This window comes from Agrilus planipennis, unplaced genomic scaffold, assembly GCF_000699045.2.
Source record: "Agrilus planipennis isolate EAB-ADULT unplaced genomic scaffold, Apla_2.0 scaffold54, whole genome shotgun sequence".
Classification (NCBI taxonomy): domain Eukaryota; kingdom Metazoa; phylum Arthropoda; class Insecta; order Coleoptera; family Buprestidae; genus Agrilus; species Agrilus planipennis.
The window spans coordinates 194,365-214,733 of record NW_020439000.1 but is presented as its reverse complement, the minus strand read 5'-3'; the positions used below and the strand labels follow the sequence as shown (position 1 = coordinate 214,733).

Below are 20,369 nucleotides of genomic sequence, written 5' to 3'. Positions count from 1 at the left end.
GCCGGTTTGTATTGTCTAATGACAAAAACACTGTGAATGTTGTATATAAAGACATTCTGTAGTATATTTAGTATGTTCAGGGGGTATCTTTTGAAGATTTCCCCTTTTCGATAATAATCTAAACAAAACAAAAATATATTTAGCATCAGCATTGCACCCGTGCGAAGCTGGGGCGGATCACTAGTAAGATATATAATTAAAAATAGTTTCAGAGTTTTATTTAGCATTTTCTTTTGCGTATGTAAGATAAAATAAAGTCAGTAATTGTCACGAAAAGGGTTTGTGATCAAGGATTAAATAAATAAGGGACACAATTGTGTGTACATATACATACAATGTATATGCGTGTGTATGCAAACAGAAAGGAAAATGGGTTAATGGTTTCAGTAGATTATTCCTGTTAAAATAAGAAAATTGCGGGGCGTCTATAATATTGTTAGCGTTGCATAATCAGAAAGACGTTTTTGATGTGACTAGCATTCGTTTAAAAGCTCTCCGCGGTAACCTTTAGCGCAACAAAAACTTACACCGTTTATCCACGAGACCAGATAAGGCACGCCTCCAAGTTAAACAGAGAACAGCGCTGGGGGATTACGGAATGGGGTGATAAATTATGCATAATGTGGAAATGTACTTCTACTCCTTCAACACCTGCGGGAACTTATCAGAACGTTTAAATATTTACTTCCGCATTTGTTGGTGCACCGTATTTAATCAAGACGAGCGAGGGGTGAGGACCAAAGATTCGCCGATAACAGGGATGGGAAAGGGAATTTGGAAACACCATTTTAAACAGGGGCGGTTTCCCGAAAAGCGATTCGTATTTTGTTTTACAAGAACACAAGTCAATAGTTAACTTCGTATTGGTGAAAGAATTTTGAAATACTGAAAAGGTTCCTAAAGGATTTGATATAAAATTCTCACTACCGATTCCCACGAACCACCACTGAGTCCGAATTAAATCTGTAAACAACTGAAATTAATTAGAGATGCTGTTTTTTCTTGTTGGTTATACTGGTCTTGATTTTTCGAAGGACCAGTTAATCATAACAGACCTGACATCACACAGACCATCAAAGAAACTAAAACAACCTACCTAATAGACGTTGGCTGATGAAATAAAAGAAATGTGGAATCAGAACACAGTTAGAATTACGAGGGTGGATTGATAAGTTTCCGGCCTAACCAAGAGATGACGCCACTAGGCCTACCTTGAGGTGACATTCTATAGTACCATCCTTGGATANATTCCCGACGGGGGTGTGACAACAGCAACAATTTTTCCCTCATTAATTTGAGGTAGCGTGTAGTGGGTAAAAAATTCAGAAATGAATTTTCAGAATAATATTTCATATTAAACTAACTCACTTCTAAAAGATATCTAAATTATATGTATGTTTAATCATAGTATATTCAGTATATAGTTACATTAGTTCGACGGATCGTTAACCTTGTAGGTCGGTTGGTCGTGGTTGTTGTTGTCACCTCTCGTAGTTTAGTGGTCAGAACATTGGTGCGTAAAGCCAAAGGTCCCGGGTTCGATTCCCGGCGGGGGTGTGACAACAGCAACAATTTTTCCCTCATTAATTTGAGGTAGCGTGTAGTGGGTAAAAAATTCAGAAATGAATTTTCAGAATAATATTTCATATTAAACTAACTCACTTCTAAAAGATATCTAAATTATATGTATGTTTAATCATAGTATATTCAGTATATAGTTACATTAGTTCGACGGATCGTTAACCTTGTAGGTCGGTTGGTCGTGGTTGTTGTTGTCACCTCTCGTAGTTTAGTGGTCAGAACATTGGTGCGTAAAGCCAAAGGTCCCGGGTTCGATTCCCGGCGGGGGTGTGACAACAGCAACAATTTTTCCCTCATTAATTTGAGGTAGCGTGTAGTGGGTAAAAAATTCAGAAATGAATTTTCAGAATAATATTTCATATTAAACTAACTCACTTCTAAAAGATATCTAAATTATATGTATGTTTAATCATAGTATATTCAGTATATAGTTACATTAGTTCGACGGATCGTTAACCTTGTAGGTCGGTTGGTCGTGGTTGTTGTTGTCACCTCTCGTAGTTTAGTGGTCAGAACATTGGTGCGTAAAGCCAAAGGTCCCGGGTTCGATTCCCGGCGGGGGTGTGACAACAGCAACAATTTTTCCCTCATTAATTTGAGGTAGCGTGTAGTGGGTAAAAAATTCAGAAATGAATTTTCAGAATAATATTTCATATTAAACTAACTCACTTCTAAAAGATATCTAAATTATATGTATGTTTAATCATAGTATATTCAGTATATAGTTACATTAGTTCGACGGATCGTTAACCTTGTAGGTCGGTTGGTCGTGGTTGTTGTTGTCACCTCTCGTAGTTTAGTGGTCAGAACATTGGTGCGTAAAGCCAAAGGTCCCGGGTTCGATTCCCGGCGGGGGTGTGACAACAGCAACAATTTTTCCCTCATTAATTTGAGGTAGCGTGTAGTGGGTAAAAAATTCAGAAATGAATTTTCAGAATAATATTTCATATTAAACTAACTCACTTCTAAAAGATATCTAAATTATATGTATGTTTAATCATAGTATATTCAGTATATAGTTACATTAGTTCGACGGATCGTTAACCTTGTAGGTCGGTTGGTCGTGGTTGTTGTTGTCACCTCTCGTAGTTTAGTGGTCAGAACATTGGTGCGTAAAGCCAAAGGTCCCGGGTTCGATTCCCGGCGGGGGTGTGACAACAGCAACAATTTTTCCCTCATTAATTTGAGGTAGCGTGTAGTGGGTAAAAAATTCAGAAATGAATTTTCAGAATAATATTTCATATTAAACTAACTCACTTCTAAAAGATATCTAAATTATATGTATGTTTAATCATAGTATATTCAGTATATAGTTACATTAGTTCGACGGATCGTTAACCTTGTAGGTCGGTTGGTCGTGGTTGTTGTTGTCACCTCTCGTAGTTTAGTGGTCAGAACATTGGTGCGTAAAGCCAAAGGTCCCGGGTTCGATTCCCGGCGGGGGTGTGACAACAGCAACAATTTTTCCCTCATTAATTTGAGGTAGCGTGTAGTGGGTAAAAAATTCAGAAATGAATTTTCAGAATAATATTTCATATTAAACTAACTCACTTCTAAAAGATATCTAAATTATATGTATGTTTAATCATAGTATATTCAGTATATAGTTACATTAGTTCGACGGATCGTTAACCTTGTAGGTCGGTTGGTCGTGGTTGTTGTTGTCACCTCTCGTAGTTTAGTGGTCAGAACATTGGTGCGTAAAGCCAAAGGTCCCGGGTTCGATTCCCGGCGGGGGTGTGACAACAGCAACAATTTTTCCCTCATTAATTTGAGGTAGCGTGTAGTGGGTAAAAAATTCAGAAATGAATTTTCAGAATAATATTTCATATTAAACTAACTCACTTCTAAAAGATATCTAAATTATATGTATGTTTAATCATAGTATATTCAGTATATAGTTACATTAGTTCGACGGATCGTTAACCTTGTAGGTCGGTTGGTCGTGGTTGTTGTTGTCACCTCTCGTAGTTTAGTGGTCAGAACATTGGTGCGTAAAGCCAAAGGTCCCGGGTTCGATTCCCGGCGGGGGTGTGACAACAGCAACAATTTTTCCCTCATTAATTTGAGGTAGCGTGTAGTGGGTAAAAAATTCAGAAATGAATTTTCAGAATAATGTTTCATATTAAACTAACTCACTTCTAAAAAAGATGTTTAATCACAGTTAGAATTATTCCGATAATAATATCATCAATAGGCGCTATACCTAAGACATTTACTTATGTACATAAGTCTACAGAAATCACTAATCCTTGATACATGCGGAATAGAATAGTACCGACATATCCCCCTTTTCAGAAAACACAACAGGTTAAATTAGAAGCGGAGTCTTTAATAATCACCGATTATATTTCAGGACAAGAAGTACTGTTAGTACTATAAAATTTAAAAACACCGTATAGTTATTTCTCCGAGTACCGGCTTCCGGATAACCGAGTACCCGCAGAGCAAAACTACGACTGTTAAAGGTTAATGTCTTCCCTCTAACGGGCTTTCCATTAAATATAGTTGGAGCGTTCAAAATTGGCGTAGTCCGCAATTAAACTGTCGCATTTTCTTTCCTCTTTCAACTTACTAACCAAACTAGAGCGGTTGCTAAAAAAACGCCTACTTTTACTCACACATACCTTATAGGGAATATCGTAACCATTGAAAAGAGATGACAAGTAGGAATTGCAGCAGACACTCATACAGAAGAAGGAAAACCCGGACGGATCCTAAAACAAGTGCCGGTTACAAACCGGGTATCCATCTCTAGAATGAATCCTTTTTGCGATTAGGATAGCACTTAAATTAGTGTAGAACAGATATGTTTATAATTTTTGCATGTTTATTTGCGATCATCCGCAGCCTGAGCAGCTGTGATAAGGTTTCCATTCAGTTATTCATGAGAGAAGTTGCAAGTGTATGTTCTAGTTTTATTCACTACACACCAAATTGCTCGAAAACACGCTCCTACTGAAAGTGAGCTAAACAATACAAGAAACAGGAACTTCCATACTTTGATAAGTACTAACGTTTTTGCCAAGCCAAGTATTTTAATAACCATAAAATAAAGTCAGTAATTGTCACGAAAAGGGTTTGTGATCAAGGATTAAATAAATAAGGGACACAATTGTGTGTACATATACATACAATGTATATGCGTGTGTATGCAAACAGAAAGGAAAATGGGTTAATGGTTTCAGTAGATTATTCCTGTTAAAATAAGAAAATTGCGGGGCGTCTATAATATTGTTAGCGTTGCATAATCAGAAAGACGTTTTTGATGTGACTAGCATTCGTTTAAAAGCTCTCCGCGGTAACCTTTAGCGCAACAAAAACTTACACCGTTTATCCACGAGACCAGATAAGGCACGCCTCCAAGTTAAACAGAGAACAGCGCTGGGGGATTACGGAATGGGGTGATAAATTATGCATAATGTGGAAATGTACTTCTACTCCTTCAACACCTGCGGGAACTTATCAGAACGTTTAAATATTTACTTCCGCATTTGTTGGTGCACCGTATTTAATCAAGACGAGCGAGGGGTGAGGACCAAAGATTCGCCGATAACAGGGATGGGAAAGGGAATTTGGAAACACCATTTTAAACAGGGGCGGTTTCCCGAAAAGCGATTCGTATTTTGTTTTACAAGAACACAAGTCAATAGTTAACTTCGTATTGGTGAAAGAATTTTGAAATACTGAAAAGGTTCCTAAAGGATTTGATATAAAATTCTCACTACCGATTCCCACGAACCACCACTGAGTCCGAATTAAATCTGTAAACAACTGTTAGAGATGCTGTTTTTTCTTGTTGGTTATACTGGTCTTGATTTTTCGAAGGACCAGTTAATCATAACAGACCTGACATCACACAGACCATCAAAGAAACTAAAACAACCTACCTAATAGACGTTGGCTGATGAAATAAAAGAAATGTGGAATCAGAACACAGTTAGAATTACGAGGGTGGATTGATAAGTTTCCGGCCTAACCAAGAGATGACGCCACTAGGCCTACCTTGAGGTGACATTCTATAGTACCATCCTTGGATAGCTTGTAGCTATAGTTTCAGCCCGATCTCCTNTGCTTTCTGTTTAAGTAATCCATCACATACATATAAATGAGGATTTAACTTTTATATACATATATCTATCTATTTATGTTAAACTATAAATTCCGCAGACTACAGGCAGCTTTAACGCTTTTTGATGTTTTATATAGGTACCTACACAACTTATTTATTTAAATTTATCTAGAGAGAACTTAAACCCCTAAGCCACACTAATCTGGATTAGGATTATTTCTATACGCATTTCAAACTTTTATTATAAAAACATTTTATACGTAGAATTTCAGGGATTAACAGACACGTCAAACTAGAAAAATTCATGTTTATTTCTTTCAATTTTTTTCTATCTATTGTCCAATTAGAGTGACGAAATAATTCCGATATTATTTTCCGAATATATACAGCGCTCGCGCAATTACTGGGCGAGTTAATATTGTATTTAATAAGTGCGTGGGGCCGTGCAAATTACCTAAAACGATATGCCACGGTCGGGTAATTAATCTTTATGATTAATGACGGATGTGTATCGACCCTGGTTTCCGTAACATGTGTTGAACGAGTGTTGTTTCGGACTTTCGTCAGATTATGCGCCGCCAGACAAATGGATATCCACACAGCGACAACAAACTTTTTCTGACGCCAATAATCCCTTCAGTTTTTTGCTACCATTTTCAGAATCCTGTTGATAAGAACGATTTACAACGAAACGGTGTCTGTGTTTGTAGCGTTCAAGTATTAGAAGACTAGCTGTAACTCGAGCAAATTCCTTTAGGGATTCTATTTTGAGAATTCACTTTATAGTGGATGATATTGTTGCATGAGAAACCGTCGTGTAAAATTTCAAGCCTCCTGGCTCATAGATGAGGTTACACATATTGGCAAAACTATAAAACCAATCGCAAAACGAATCAAAACTGGTTGGACAAAAAAAAACTTTTGGGTGTTTCATTCCCACCAGCCAGTAATGCTGGTGGGCGGGCAGTCCCTCCGGAATATGCCGGAAGGTAGGGCGGAAGGTCCTCTTTAGCCTGCTTTCAGGAATCGTGTGAATGGGTGGGTGGTGGTTCGGGTGAGAAAGATGAGACGGACGAAATGAAGACAGAAGAGAGTGAAAGATTATCTGTGGAATATTATTGCCTCAGCATTTGCCTAAGTGATCCAAGGAAACCACAGAAAAACTTGGACCAAGGCAGACGGACCCGGAATCGAACCGGCGTCCTCCCGAATGCTAAGCAATGGTCTAGACCTCTAGGCCATGCCGCTCGGTACTGGTTGGACACGCACCTCCACTCTTCCCTATCCTGAGCTAATCTTTGCATTTCCCTAAAACTAGAACAACCCACATCCTTAACTACTTGCGAACAGTAATCTAATATTGGTCTACCTCTACCCCTCCTAACTCCCGTTTCTGCCTCTCATATGTCTCTGACTAGACCTTCATGCCTGAGAAGATGTCCTACTAACCTATCTCGCCTATTCATAGAGTTCTCTGTTCTCCTATTCCTTCTAATACCTCTTCATTTCTAACCTTCTCTATTCACGGTGTCATCACCATTCGCCTGTAACACCACATTTCGAAGGCTTCTAACCTTTTCTTTTACGTCGCGCCCACTGTCCATGTTTCGCACCCGTACAACGCCGTGCGCCAAACATTCACCTTTAACAACCTTTTTCGAATTTCTAAATTAACCGTTCACGAGCACAGAAGTGATTTCTTTTTATTGAAGGCGACTCGAGCCTGCGCTATCCTCCTTTATATCCCTACTACTCCTTCCGTCCTGACTTATCTGACTTCCTAGATACCTAAAATCGGTCACATTGCAGAAGTTTTACTGATTTAAAAGTGTCATAGATTCTCCCAATTGCGAATCTATGAGAGTCACTTAAGTCAAGACTAAAATTCAACCATCAAGAACAACATTGAACAAAACCAAAACTTATTGCGATGTTATGGTTAAAATTATGCAGATCTTAAAATTAATAATAATGCAGATTATTGAAACAAAATATCAAGATTCAATGAACAATTTTCCCCTATTTCAAGAAACGAGATATTGAGTGACAAACCTTGACACCGATTTTGAGCAGCAAACTGCATGAAGGTACTTGGCTCTTTTTTGTTTTCTTTGTTAATATAAAGATGGGATCAATTAATCAAGTTTTGTTGTTCGATAAAATTGCCGCTGATTGCGGCCAAGCTGGAATCGTGCGATCGTGACCTGCAGTTAGATCGGATCTGATATAAAATTAGCCAAGATATTTCATCATCACGTAAACTCAGTAACATCAGTCAGTCGACACAGCAATGGCAAAGAGGGAGAGCGAGAGAGTGTAAAAGAGAGAGAAAGAGAGTTCTCCTCACTCGATCAAAAGTCTGTGCTCGATTTAGGAGAACCATTCACATGCAGCCAAGTATCCCAGAAGAGGCATTTACCACGGCGAGAAAATTAAGAGTTTTTTTAGACAAAACTAATTTATCGGAAAGGGCCTCTTCGGAAAACTACTCCACTTTAATTATGTCACTGAAGCGTTTACTGAATATCAATCGACTTCTCTCTGTTTCTGTCTTCCCACCCACCCATCCAACCAACCAACCAACCAACCCACAACGACCCGGTCCTGCATATCAGAACGATAGATAGATGTATATGTAGATAGATGGCTAGATATTAGAAATACAACAAGCCAAACTCAATTCATTTCCAACTGACCTCATTCCCGTTCTTTTTATCTACTGCTGCTCCAAAGCGCCAGGCGCAGTTAGTTATCCTTGCGGAGTCCGGGTCGACTTATTTGTCTTTTCTTTCACTCAACTTCCAAACTGTTGCAACACGAAACTCTCATAAGTATCCGAGAGTTTTCTTTTATTTCACTTCTAAACGTGCTTTGTTTTGCATTCTCTCAGCAACCGCTCTAATGTTGGATACCTGAACCACAATAATAATGCGTTGTTAAACAACATTCGCTGTTTTCATACGTTATACATAAATAGTAATTATAAGTTTGCACATTGGTTTGTTTATTACCATTTCACACCTTAATAACTCAATCGATCATCACGAAATTTTGTACATATATTGCCAGGGGTACAGAAAAGGACATAGGGTACTTTTTATCTAGAAAAAAATACTGTTCCCGAGGAATAGAAAAATTAGTTTTATGTGGGCGTCGATGAACTTTAACACTGGTAAAAGCTACAGTAATTAAAAATAACATCGCTGCCTTATTTTAGTAAATAGTGTACTGGCAAAAGGCGCCAGTTTCCGAAACAGTGCACAGAACATCCTGGTGCCGCATAGTTCAATAATATATCTATACGAATACAGTGACGTACTCGATCAAAGCCTTAGAGAATTCATTTGGCCTTTTACTTAGCAATTAGGTCACAAAAATGCTTAAAATATCTTTGCTGTCAATTTTTGCAGCACCTGTAAACCGTAATGTGATACTAATTGAAATGGACGTTCACTAATATTTGGAATTATCATAATTTTCTGTTCGCTATATTAAGGGAACGTACCTATACTACGTGACCCACTTTTTACAATTGTTACCCCCTCCCCTCTCGGTGACCCCCAGTACTATATGTCAACACTTCCCTTCCCATTTTGTTTTCACGTCATCATCATAAGGTCCTCAGTCCTAAGACTGGTTTGACACGCATCTCCACTCTTCCCTATCCTGAGCTAATATTCCCATTTCCCTAAAACTGGAATAACCCACATCCTTAACTATTTGCGAACAGTAATCTAATCTAAACCTACCTTTACACCTCCTAACTATCGTTTCTGCCTCTAATATGTCTCTGACTAGATCTTCATGCCTGAGAAGGTGTCCTACTAACCTATCTCGCCTATTTCTTATTGACTTCCATAGAGTCCTCTGTTCTCCTACTCTTTCTAATACCTCTTCATTTCTAGCCTTCTCTATCCACGGCACCCTCATCTTTCGCCTGTAACACCACATTTCGAATGTTTCTAACCTTTTATTTCCCGCTGCACCCGTACAACGCCGCGCTCCAAACATACAAGCCTTACAATCTTTTTGGAATTTCTAAATTAACCGTTCGCGAGCATAGAAATGACTTGTTTTTATTGAAGACTCCCCCGCTCCCTTTTAACCAAGCATGGTATTTTTAAAGACCCCCTCCCCCTCTGACGGGTCACGTAATATAAATACGTTCCCTAAAGTATTTAAACTTTTGTTATGCATTCATTGACGGTGTGGATGTATAAATATTCCCACTGAAGGTTGATTTTAGTGCATATGGGGTAGCGGCACTCCCTTGAAAAGGCAATGGCAGTATGATTTTCGACTTTTGAGTATTCAATCTTCAGCTGAGATGAGTACGTATATAGTTTATATACATTTGTATACATATGTATGTATAGGTACGTGGCTGTCGTCGCACTTCAAACGCTTCGGGCAATAAACCGTGCAATAGAAATTTAACGAGCGTGTAAAAGTTTGAATAAAAGTTTATAAAATAACGACTGCCCAGAGTTAATACATTGTTTCAAAAAGAGCAGTTTGAAATGTCGACAAACTACATTACCTTCTCCCCAGTTCGACCTAATGAAAAATTTAATTGCAATAGAACTTTTATGCGTATAAGTAATTCAAAACACTAAACGTAAATTCCAGACTACTGCAGCGGCTGTCTATAGAACTGATTAAAATTTAAAATGAAAAGTGATAACCGTTCGTCGCACATTCATTTTGTTTCCAGAAGAACAATAATACCGGCGACTCTATTGGGATGCGTCAAATGGGTGGAGCCTAAAAACATGGCGCCGATTAGGGAAAATTTATCGTAGTTCCTATAGTGTACCGCGCAATTTCCAAGTTTTTAAATTACGATAAAATGATAAGTATTGACACAATATGTGATTGGGCTGACACAAAGCCTCGGAAAGGAAATTTCGTTGAAGGTGAGAGTGTTTTTAATGCCAATCACATTATAAAATTCGGAAATAACAAATCCGGAAGCTAGCCTTCAAATTCCGTCAAGTTTACTGCCTACTTTTTACAAACTTCGGATTTAAAAAGTGATTCACGTTATATAATTGGTGAGGTGATTCTGGGTGATTTAAGCAATATCATATCAATGACTTGCACGTGCAAAGCCGATTTAAGAGAACGTTGCAAACACATTATTGCAACTTTGTTGTATTGCAGCAGGTAGGTTCTTAACCTCAAAATACTTATATCGTATCATTAGAATTGTGTTAAATCAATTACACAGGAATAAATAATTTCTCACTTTATAATTTTAGTATGATTCTAGTTTTAAATATTAAGGTTATGGCTGATGGTAAATACTTGCTGAAATATAATCATGTGCATTAAAATGACGTGAACAAATTTTTATTCCGGAATTCACTTCTTTGATACCTACTGCTTTCATCCAAGCTTCTATTAGTTTACTTTTTTCTCTAATTTTCCGGATATATTTTTTACATATATAAAACGGTTAGTTTTTATTGGAAAGTAGATCTATGTCTGAAGTGCTATTACAGCTCCATCATCAAAAAAATTTTTACTTTTTTAACGTGTTTTATTATTTTAATAAATAATTTTACAATTTGCGTGCACAGTGCCTATGTATAAATTTTTCCCTCATTCGAGTTATAAATTTTGCCACCAGATGGTGTATGACCATTTGACGGATCCCAATAGAACTGATTAAAATTTAAAATGAAAATCGATAACCGTTCGTTGCATATTCATTTAGTTTTGTCCAGAAGAACAATAATAACGGCGACTCTATAGTGACTGAATTAACTAACTCCTAATTATAATTACAACAAGTAACTTTTAAAAATCGGACGCGTGTTAAATTAACCGTGTCCCCCGCAAATTAACAACGGCGGTATTTTTAAAGAAAGCTCGCAGACAAAACGGCATCGTGCTTATTCGTCATTGTTTTCGGTTTCGCCGCAAATTATAGAACGAATCTGTTCATAATTGCTTGATGTACTTGGGAACATAATGGATTAGACGAAGCGGAAGAAATCCCTCATAACAAGAAGGGCTCATTTTCTCCGAACCCAAATCCACGTCTTGGGACCGTAATCTATATTTCAACGAGCTTACAATGCTCGCGATTCAGAAGCTTTTATGCTGAAGTAAACAGACTTCTGGCGAAGCTTATTACATACGTACATAAAGTAGGTAGGTGGGTGGGTGTATATACCTGCTCGTACCTGTATACCTTGCCGATTCATTTTATCAAATTAAAATTTGTGCAAAAGAGGAACCAAAATTACCGAGGTATATAGGTAGGCAGCACCGAAGCTGCTCCAGATTATAATGAGATAAAACCAACCCAGTCTTTCACTCGATCAAACTAAAAGCAGTTTATTCAATGGAGTACAAAAAAGTAGAGGATAAAAAGACTTCTAATTTAATAGTTTTAGGAATTTCCGATAAAAGCCTTAAGGAAGTACAAACGTACATAATACGAGTATATCTATTAACATAGAGATTTTAAATATTGGAGTTTTTCTAGACTAGAAATTATTGAGATATAGTTTTTCTATCTTTATGTTATAATTTGTTCAGTTCAAAAGCAAATAATTTTTCTACATGCTTCCTCATTTGCCTTTGTCAACCGTTTTAATTGGATAAAAGACACTGATGCCAAAATAGTTTGCTTAGCGTGAAAGATCAGAACCAAAACAGGGTTGCAAATAATTTTATTCATGTAAAATCAACATCAAAATATTTACCACCCCATTTTGTTTCTGATCTTTTACACATAGTTATAGGAGAAAGGAATGAAATCCATAGTTTCTTTAGCTTTCGGTTCAAGCAATAATTGAAGTTTTTCGAATCGTCTTCTAAAAAGTTTGGATTATACGCATTTATTAGCACACCACAATATCTTGTAGTTTTCAGTTTTACACAGCTAGCGTATATCAATTCGATATTATTTTGCAGGTTGTTTTGTCGTAATTCAAAAAATTTCGTAGTTAAGTGGTGATTTGGCAGGTGCTGATATCAATTTGAAACTTCAAAATTCCATGGACGATGACATCGAACCCGGAAAATAATATCGATCCAATATTTTAGATTATCTATTTCCAAGGAATTTAGAATATTTTGGTCTCTCTTCAGTTAAAAAAAATAGAAGGCATTTATGGAATGTCTGTTTGACCCTTTTTTAAGCTTCTAATACCTTCAATGGCCAATGTGAGCAACATTTATTCATCATTTTACATAATGTTTGATCGGTGATACTAGCAAAACATTTAACGGCAAAAATATATTTTGCATCTTACAAATAGAAAATAGGTTTGGAAAAGTATTTTAAATAAAATACAAAATGCTTGTTTAAAAAAAGTATTTAAATTGCATTTTAGATGCAAGAATTTAGTAATAACAATTGTTGCATCTNATTCCGACCTACTGAAGGTGAATTTTTCTACGATCAGCTGGCAATCGTAATTAATTTGCGATTGTGCAGGGCCGGCATCGAAACTGTTATAATTTTATAATTTTTTATTTTGTTTCAAAAGTCAAAAGTGTTATAACATTTTATGTTCCAAATGTCCGTAGGAATCTGTGGTATAAATATTAATTATTATAACTGGGACACCCTATATGTACACCATCAATAACGGTACCCAATATCCAAATTTGAAAGGACTCGGCTAGTAGCTAGTGCGTTTGGTAGATGTTTATTTCGGCTCCCGATTTTAAATATCGTTTTGTACGGCTGAAATGCAACAGACGGTAAATCCTAGAGGTCCATAAACACTGTTGTTTTTTCCGTCTGTTTCAGCTTCGACGTGAGAGGTCGCGCGTTCAGAGAGGCGCTACATTGGTCCGATCCAATGATGTTCGGCCCGAGAGCTTTCTTCCTGACGGAGGCTAAGCCGGCAGCCTTAACTTTGGACGGTGTGACGCTCGATGACGAGGGTCTCTACCGTTGTCGGGTGGATTTTCGGACGACGCCGACGCGCAATTTCGCTATCAATCTCACAGTTATTGGTAAGTACGATATGACAAATACGACTAATGTGTAATGTGTGCATGTACAGGGTTTGTCCGGAAAGTAATAGGACTGAGTCGATTTAAAAAAAATTATTGAGCCAATCGTTACAATTATTTTCTTCTTCTGCGTCGATGATGAACAAATTCATGGTGGACGATGCCTTTCACGTCAAAAAAGACAATGAGCATCGTTTTCACTTTGGATTGGCTCATTCTTCCCTTTTTTGGGCGAGGAGACGCCGGCGTGTGTCACTCGGAAGATCGCCTCTTTGTCTCGGGATCATACTCAAAGATCCATGACTCGTCACCTGTGATTACGTTATTCAAAAATTGGGGGTCACTTTCACACATGTTTAAATATTCTTGCCACACTTCCACTCGCCGCAATTTCTGGTCGTCAGTGAGCACTTTTGGGACAATCTTCGCGCACACCTTGCGCATGTTCAAATGCTCCGTCACAATGTCATGAACCACAGATTTTGGTAAATTTAATATCTGGGCAATTAAACGAATACTTAGTCGACGGTCTGAGTTCAAAACTTCGCGCACACGAGTCACATTATCGGTGTTTGTCGAAGTCGAAGGTCTTCCAGCACGGTCTTCATGGGCGACCTCTGAAAAGGCCTGGTGCCACCGAAACACACCACTTCTTGCTAAAGCAACATCTGGGTAAGCCTGCTTGATCATATCAAACGTCTCTGTCGCAGATTTACCGAGTTTCACCCAGTATTTAATCGCGTACCTCTGCTCTAACCAACGCTGCATTTTCGGCTTGCACCACTCACAGAAACACGTCGCGCGAAAAAGCCTGTTCTGACTCTCCAGATTCTTTGATCCACTTTTTGAACAGACCTCGTATATTGGGCTAATTTCACTCATATGTACCTATAGCTCGTATTATCTGCAACTATGCAAGAACGCTTTAAGGTAGATCTTTATGATTAAATCTTTTAAGATCAATTGTGTGCAATCTTTAGTTAAAACAATTGCCAATTAAAATAATTCGAAGTGGTCTGTATTCTGTCGAAACTGCCAGACGCGGATCGCGATTTCGATCTTTTTGGATCTCATCAGCGCGTCCTACAGACCACTTCGAATTATTTTATTCGATTAAGCTAACGTGCCTATCACGTTGAGGTTGGCTACGCCGGGATTCGTTTTCAGCAAGTAGATATCCACACAAGTGGACCTTGTTGGAGCATACGTAATCCTAAAATGTAGCATCGTGCTACAGATGGCGTTTACTGCGCCATTTGTAGTATTTTCTAAAATTTCCGATTACCTATAAAAACTATTACACATCCTTAATATGTCTTTTCAACTTATCATTGTATAAAACAAACCGCCCTGTATACGATTTCAAACTTTTGTCGTTCCATTTAAAGGAACGACACGTCCGTCCATGGAGTCTATCCAGAATCGACGCGGAATGATAAATTTTGATTCGGCAAAACGATTTAGTCTTTTTTTTTTACTCGCACGTTGACAAATGCGAATGTTTAAAAAGGGGTTCCGATTTTCGGCCCACTGCTCACCATGGTGAAACATATTTTTCATGGTTATGGACTACGATTTATCACACTTAGTGGGCACCGTTTTACGCAGGCCGTCATCCACTGAAAGCAGCCTTCTATCGTAATTGTGAATGACAGCGAACCCGAGAAATCTTATCGGGACCGCCGACTCGTTTCCCCTCATACTACACGACCGCGAATTCATCTCATTTATTTTCTGATTTTCATAATGCATCATCACTTCACTTTACTGCCCTGCGTTCCTATGTACAGAAATGATTCTCTTGTAGGTATTTATAGGTAGGTGTAGGTTTATCATCACCATAAGTCCTAAAATTGGTTGGACACGCACCTCCACTCCTTCCTATCCTGAGTTAATGTTCGCATTTCCCTAAAACTAGAACAACCCACATCCTTAACTATCTGTGAACAGTAATCTAATCTAGGTCTACCTCTACCCCTCCCAACTCCCGTTTCTGCCTCTAATGTGTTTCTAACTAGACTTTCATGCCTGGTGTGAAGGTGTCCTACCAACTTATCTCGCCTAATTCTTATAGAGTCCCCTGTTCTCCTACTCTTTCTAAAACCTGTTCATTTCTAACCTTCTCTATGCACGGTATCCTTATCATTCACTACATTTCGAATGCTTCTAACCTTTCCTTTTCCGCTGCGTCCACTGTCCATGTTTCGCACCCGTACAGCGCTCCAAACATACACCTTTAACAATCTTTCCGAATTTCTAAATTAACATTATTCGTTCGCGAGCATAGAAGTGATTTCTTTTTATTGAAGACGACTCGCCCCAGCGCTAGTCTCTGTTTTGTTTATTTGACTTCCTATATACCTAAAATCAGCCACTTCTTCTAATTTTTCGTCTCCTATCTTTATATTTGCTCTTTCCTTACTTTTTCTTCCCTTGCATACTAATACTTTTGTTTTACTTTTGTTTATTTTCATACAGTACCTACTGTCTGTAACGATAATATTTGTGCAGCTATCTCCTCTGAAGATAAAACTTTCTGGAATTAGCTGACTATTAAAATGTCTAATTAAAAATGGAACTGTGTTTTAGATAGGTACCTTTCACAACCATCAGGATAAAATTTGTAGTTAACAATTACCCATCTTTTGACGTATTGTCTAAAAAATTTCAATGACTCTGTAATTTTTATATCCAAATTTTACGCGGATAAAGAAGTATTGTACTGTTGTAGATGAAGTATCTGTAGTTGTTTCTGTCTTATGACTTTATGATAGAGGAGATTCAACAACAGGTAAATGATTTACAGTTGAATGATACCGTCACGAGTCTGATATCGAAAGTAAAATGAACCTTTATTACATTTTCATCCTGAACAAAATTAGCAAGGCAGCTTAATTTATTATCAAATATTTTTATTTTCTAACGTGATTAAAGTGTTACAAAGTGGAAACAATTATTCATTTGAGCAGACTAATCAATGAACACTTGGAGAAATGCCTTCTATAGTCCCCGTGTCTCATCGAAATGGGAAACAAAAAAAGGCAACGGCAGAAATCGGGCAAACGAGTTGGGGGAAAGATATAGGGAGAGGGAGAGAGAGAGAGAGACAAGGAGATAGACCAATGAAGCAGCGCGGGACAAAATAGATACATATTTCGATTTTGAAGTTTTACAAAGTTTGTATTCGCTCCGGCGAAGCGTTAACATTAAATTAACTCGCAAAGTGAAAGAAAGATACTTTCGTCCCGTCTTAATGACGTCAACTAAACAAAACTTAACGTAGATACGCGGACGGAAAATTTAATTAACACAAACTGTGTTTCAACTTCAAATAACGGCCCCCGGTTTTTTACACCCCGCTCCTTCTACTCCTACTCCTCCTCCTCCTTCTTCTTCTTCTGCTCGGCGTAACATAACGCTAACGAAAAATCTCGACAAAGTAAATTTAAGTGTGTACTAAGCATCTGTTGGATCAAATTTGTTTTCCATAACGGGCCGAAGTTGTCTGCGAAATTATATTCCCTCGAGTGGTAAGGGACGGCGATGAAAATGGCAATTTTTCCACTGGTAAAGGACTGAGAGAGAACAAATTCAATTTTAATTTGAGCGCACGAAATAACTTACTTAATTGATAACGTATTTTGTGGAAGCAATGATAAAAAAAAGTCTAATTGGAAGCACAAGCGTTCCTCTGATGTCTTGCAGGTTATAAATATTTTTTTTTTTAATTTTACTACCACCTCTTCGTATTAACGCTGGGCTTAAGAACCAACCAAATACGAAAGCTAATTTACCATTCCCATCGTACTTGTCCGATTTATTTTTATTCAACATATTGCAGTACAGTCCAGACTAATTGTTTATTGGGATCCGTCAAATGGGAGGAGCCTAAAAACATGGCGCCAATTAGGGAAAATTTATCGTAGTTCCTATAGTGTACCGTGCAATTTCCAAGTTTTTAAATTACGATAAAATGATAAGTATTGACACAATATGTGATTGGGCTGACACAAAGCCTCGGAAAGGAAATTTCGTTGAAGGTGAGCGTGTTTTTNTTTATATCAAAATATTTACAACCCCATTTTGTTTCTGATCTTTTACACGTTGTAATAAGAGAAAGAAATGGAATCCATAGTTTCTTTAGCTTTGGTTTCATCTAATAAGCGAAGTATTTTGAATGGTTTTCTAAGAGTTGGATGGATTATATGCATTAACACACTACAATATCTTGTAGTTTTCAGTTTTACACAGCTTTCGCTTATCAACTCGATATTGTTTTGAGGGCTGCTTTGTCGTAATTCATAGAATTTCGTAATTTCTTGCTAAAGCTTTAATAAGTGGTGATTTGGCAGGTGCTGATATCAATTTGGAACTTCTAAATTCCATGGACTATAACATTGAACCCGGAAAACAATATCGATTCAATATTTTAGATTATCCGTTTCCAAGGAGTTTAGAATTTTTTGGGCTCTCTTCAGATAAAGAATTAGAAGGCATTCATGGGATGTCTTTTTGCCCCCTTAGCTTCTAATATCTTCAATAGCCAATGTGAGCAACTTTCATTCATCATTTTATATAATGTTTGATCGGTAATACTAGCAAAACTTTTAATGGCAAAAATGTAGTTTGCATTTTACAAATAGAAAATATGTTTGGAAAAGAATTTTAAATAAAATACAAAATGCTTTTCTTAAAAAAGTATTTAAATGCAAGATAAAAATAGATATATTTTATTTTGTATTTGCATTTTAAATGCAACTATTTCAAATAAATCGCATCTCTGTCTACATACAATTGTCAGACGAGTATACAACAACGGTAAAAGAACAAAGAACTAGTCTAGGCTGGCTGTAAACAATCACACTTAATCTAAACTAACAAATAAACGATACATTAGTAAGTACAAAAATACAACAAAAGTACAGCTAAGTAGCAGCTGATTGAATACGACGTTGCAATGTCGCATTCCCCTGCGTGATCCTACCAGGGTCGGACTGGCCACTGTCTGTGCTTTCAAATACGTTTTTCTCGAAAATGGTTAATTTTCGAACCATCAAACATTCTTGTTTTATAGTGCCCTATGACCTCCTGCAAGCTGGGTACTTATTTCATAAACATCTTACATATAACAATATAAACATGAAGAACACCGTGAGTTAAGTTTAAAACGACAGACGATAAAATATGGTGTAACAATTGTAGCAATTATAAACAAATTCTTTTGAAACTTAACTCGTAGTGCTTTTCATTTGTATTTTGTTTTCAGTTATTTGCTAGAAAAAGGTACTTCGATCTCCTTCATCATTCTGTTTTTGCCACTGTTTACAACCGATTTCGCAGAATTATGATGCACTTTAAATCCTTTTCTATGGTATTTTCTTTTCCATGACATTAATAAATATAATAATATGTGTATATCTGACATTAACGGTTCCATAGCTAGTACGAAATTGTTTAAGCCTCTAGACAGAAAATATGTACTATATATCTGACCACAGTGCATTATGATGGAGAATGAAACTATACGAAAATGTTTCATACAGCGGCAAACATTTCCTTCGTGCACTTGCGTTCATTCTTGAAATAACTCACTTAAGGGTCTCTAGAAGAGATACGAGGACGTGGAAAAGTAAGACAAATGCAAATTGTATGGTTTACGTCGCTGATTTATTTGCTGACTCGCGGAATTATCCTCGTTCTCGTTTCATATTAAATTGCAATAGAATTAGAACGAAATGCTGTGACCTATAAATCGATCTTCGATCCTCTCTCAGTTGTAAATCCTCAGATGATTCCCAGACTCCAGGTGTAACCCAATTTTAGAAATTACGTCAAGGATTTCACAGTTGATACGTGCATGCGAGCGAAGTCTTCGAGGATTATCTCATACAGTAATTTGAAAAGAATTTCAATAAAAAGCTGCAGAAACTAGTATTTCTTAAGATTAAGGGTCAAAATTATATCGGCCAAACTAGTGTATTCTTCGAAAAATGGATTAATGAACATAAAATTAAACTTAATTAAAATACAACTTAATCTTCTTACGAATAATTGTTAAAAATGAAAGCTTTCAACAAAAAAGAGGGATCTCCAATTTACTTCTTAATGCAAAACTCTTTGTTAATTATCTTTAATGCTTTTCTAAGAGTGTAAACGGTTAGATAGACACTCTAAAGCTTAATTAACACTCCAATTTTTAAACTATTGTACTTTAAGGACTTTTGAAACTCCGAACAGAGCTCGTAAAAGTTAGTATTAAGAAAATGTTTAAAAAGTGCTTAGATAGAAAGGTGATAACAAAAAGGCATTTCTGCTTTGTAACTAGAGTAGCTGATAATACAATATTCTAAAACTAACTGACGATCAAAGCGTTTAATTAAAAGACGAAAGGGTTGCTTACGCCTACTATCCTTATCCAGGATGTTTAAAGAATCATTAATTAAAAATCGCCGATTTTGACTTATTGGAATCGGAATTAAACAATTGCAAAGCAGTGGGTGGGTTTAAATATCTATACTTGGATGTATGGTCAGTTGTATATAGGGTGTCCCAGTTATAATAAATAATATTTATACCACAGATTCCTACGGACATTTGGAACATAAAATGTTATAACACTTTTGACTTTTGAAACAAAATAAAAAATTATAAAATTATAACAGTTTCGATGCCGGCCCTGCACAATCGCAAATTAATTACGATTGCCAGCTGATCGTAGAAAAATTCACCTTCAGTA

General features: G+C 37.0%; 1 protein-coding gene across 4 annotated transcripts in view; it reads left to right on the top strand.

Annotated features, from left to right (window-relative positions):
• LOC108734373 (synaptogenesis protein syg-2) overlaps positions 1-20,369 on the top strand; it is a 261,522-nt gene that overhangs the window by 92,872 nt on the left and 148,281 nt on the right. For 2 of the 4 annotated variants that reach the window (XM_018465908.1, XM_018465909.2), the window contains exon 3: positions 13,425-13,633. The exons of the other annotated variants lie outside the window; for them this stretch is intronic. In XM_018465908.1, the coding sequence (XP_018321410.1) occupies positions 13,425-13,633 (209 nt within the window). The remainder of the gene's footprint in view (positions 1-13,424; positions 13,634-20,369) is intronic. 4 annotated transcript variants of the gene reach the window in all.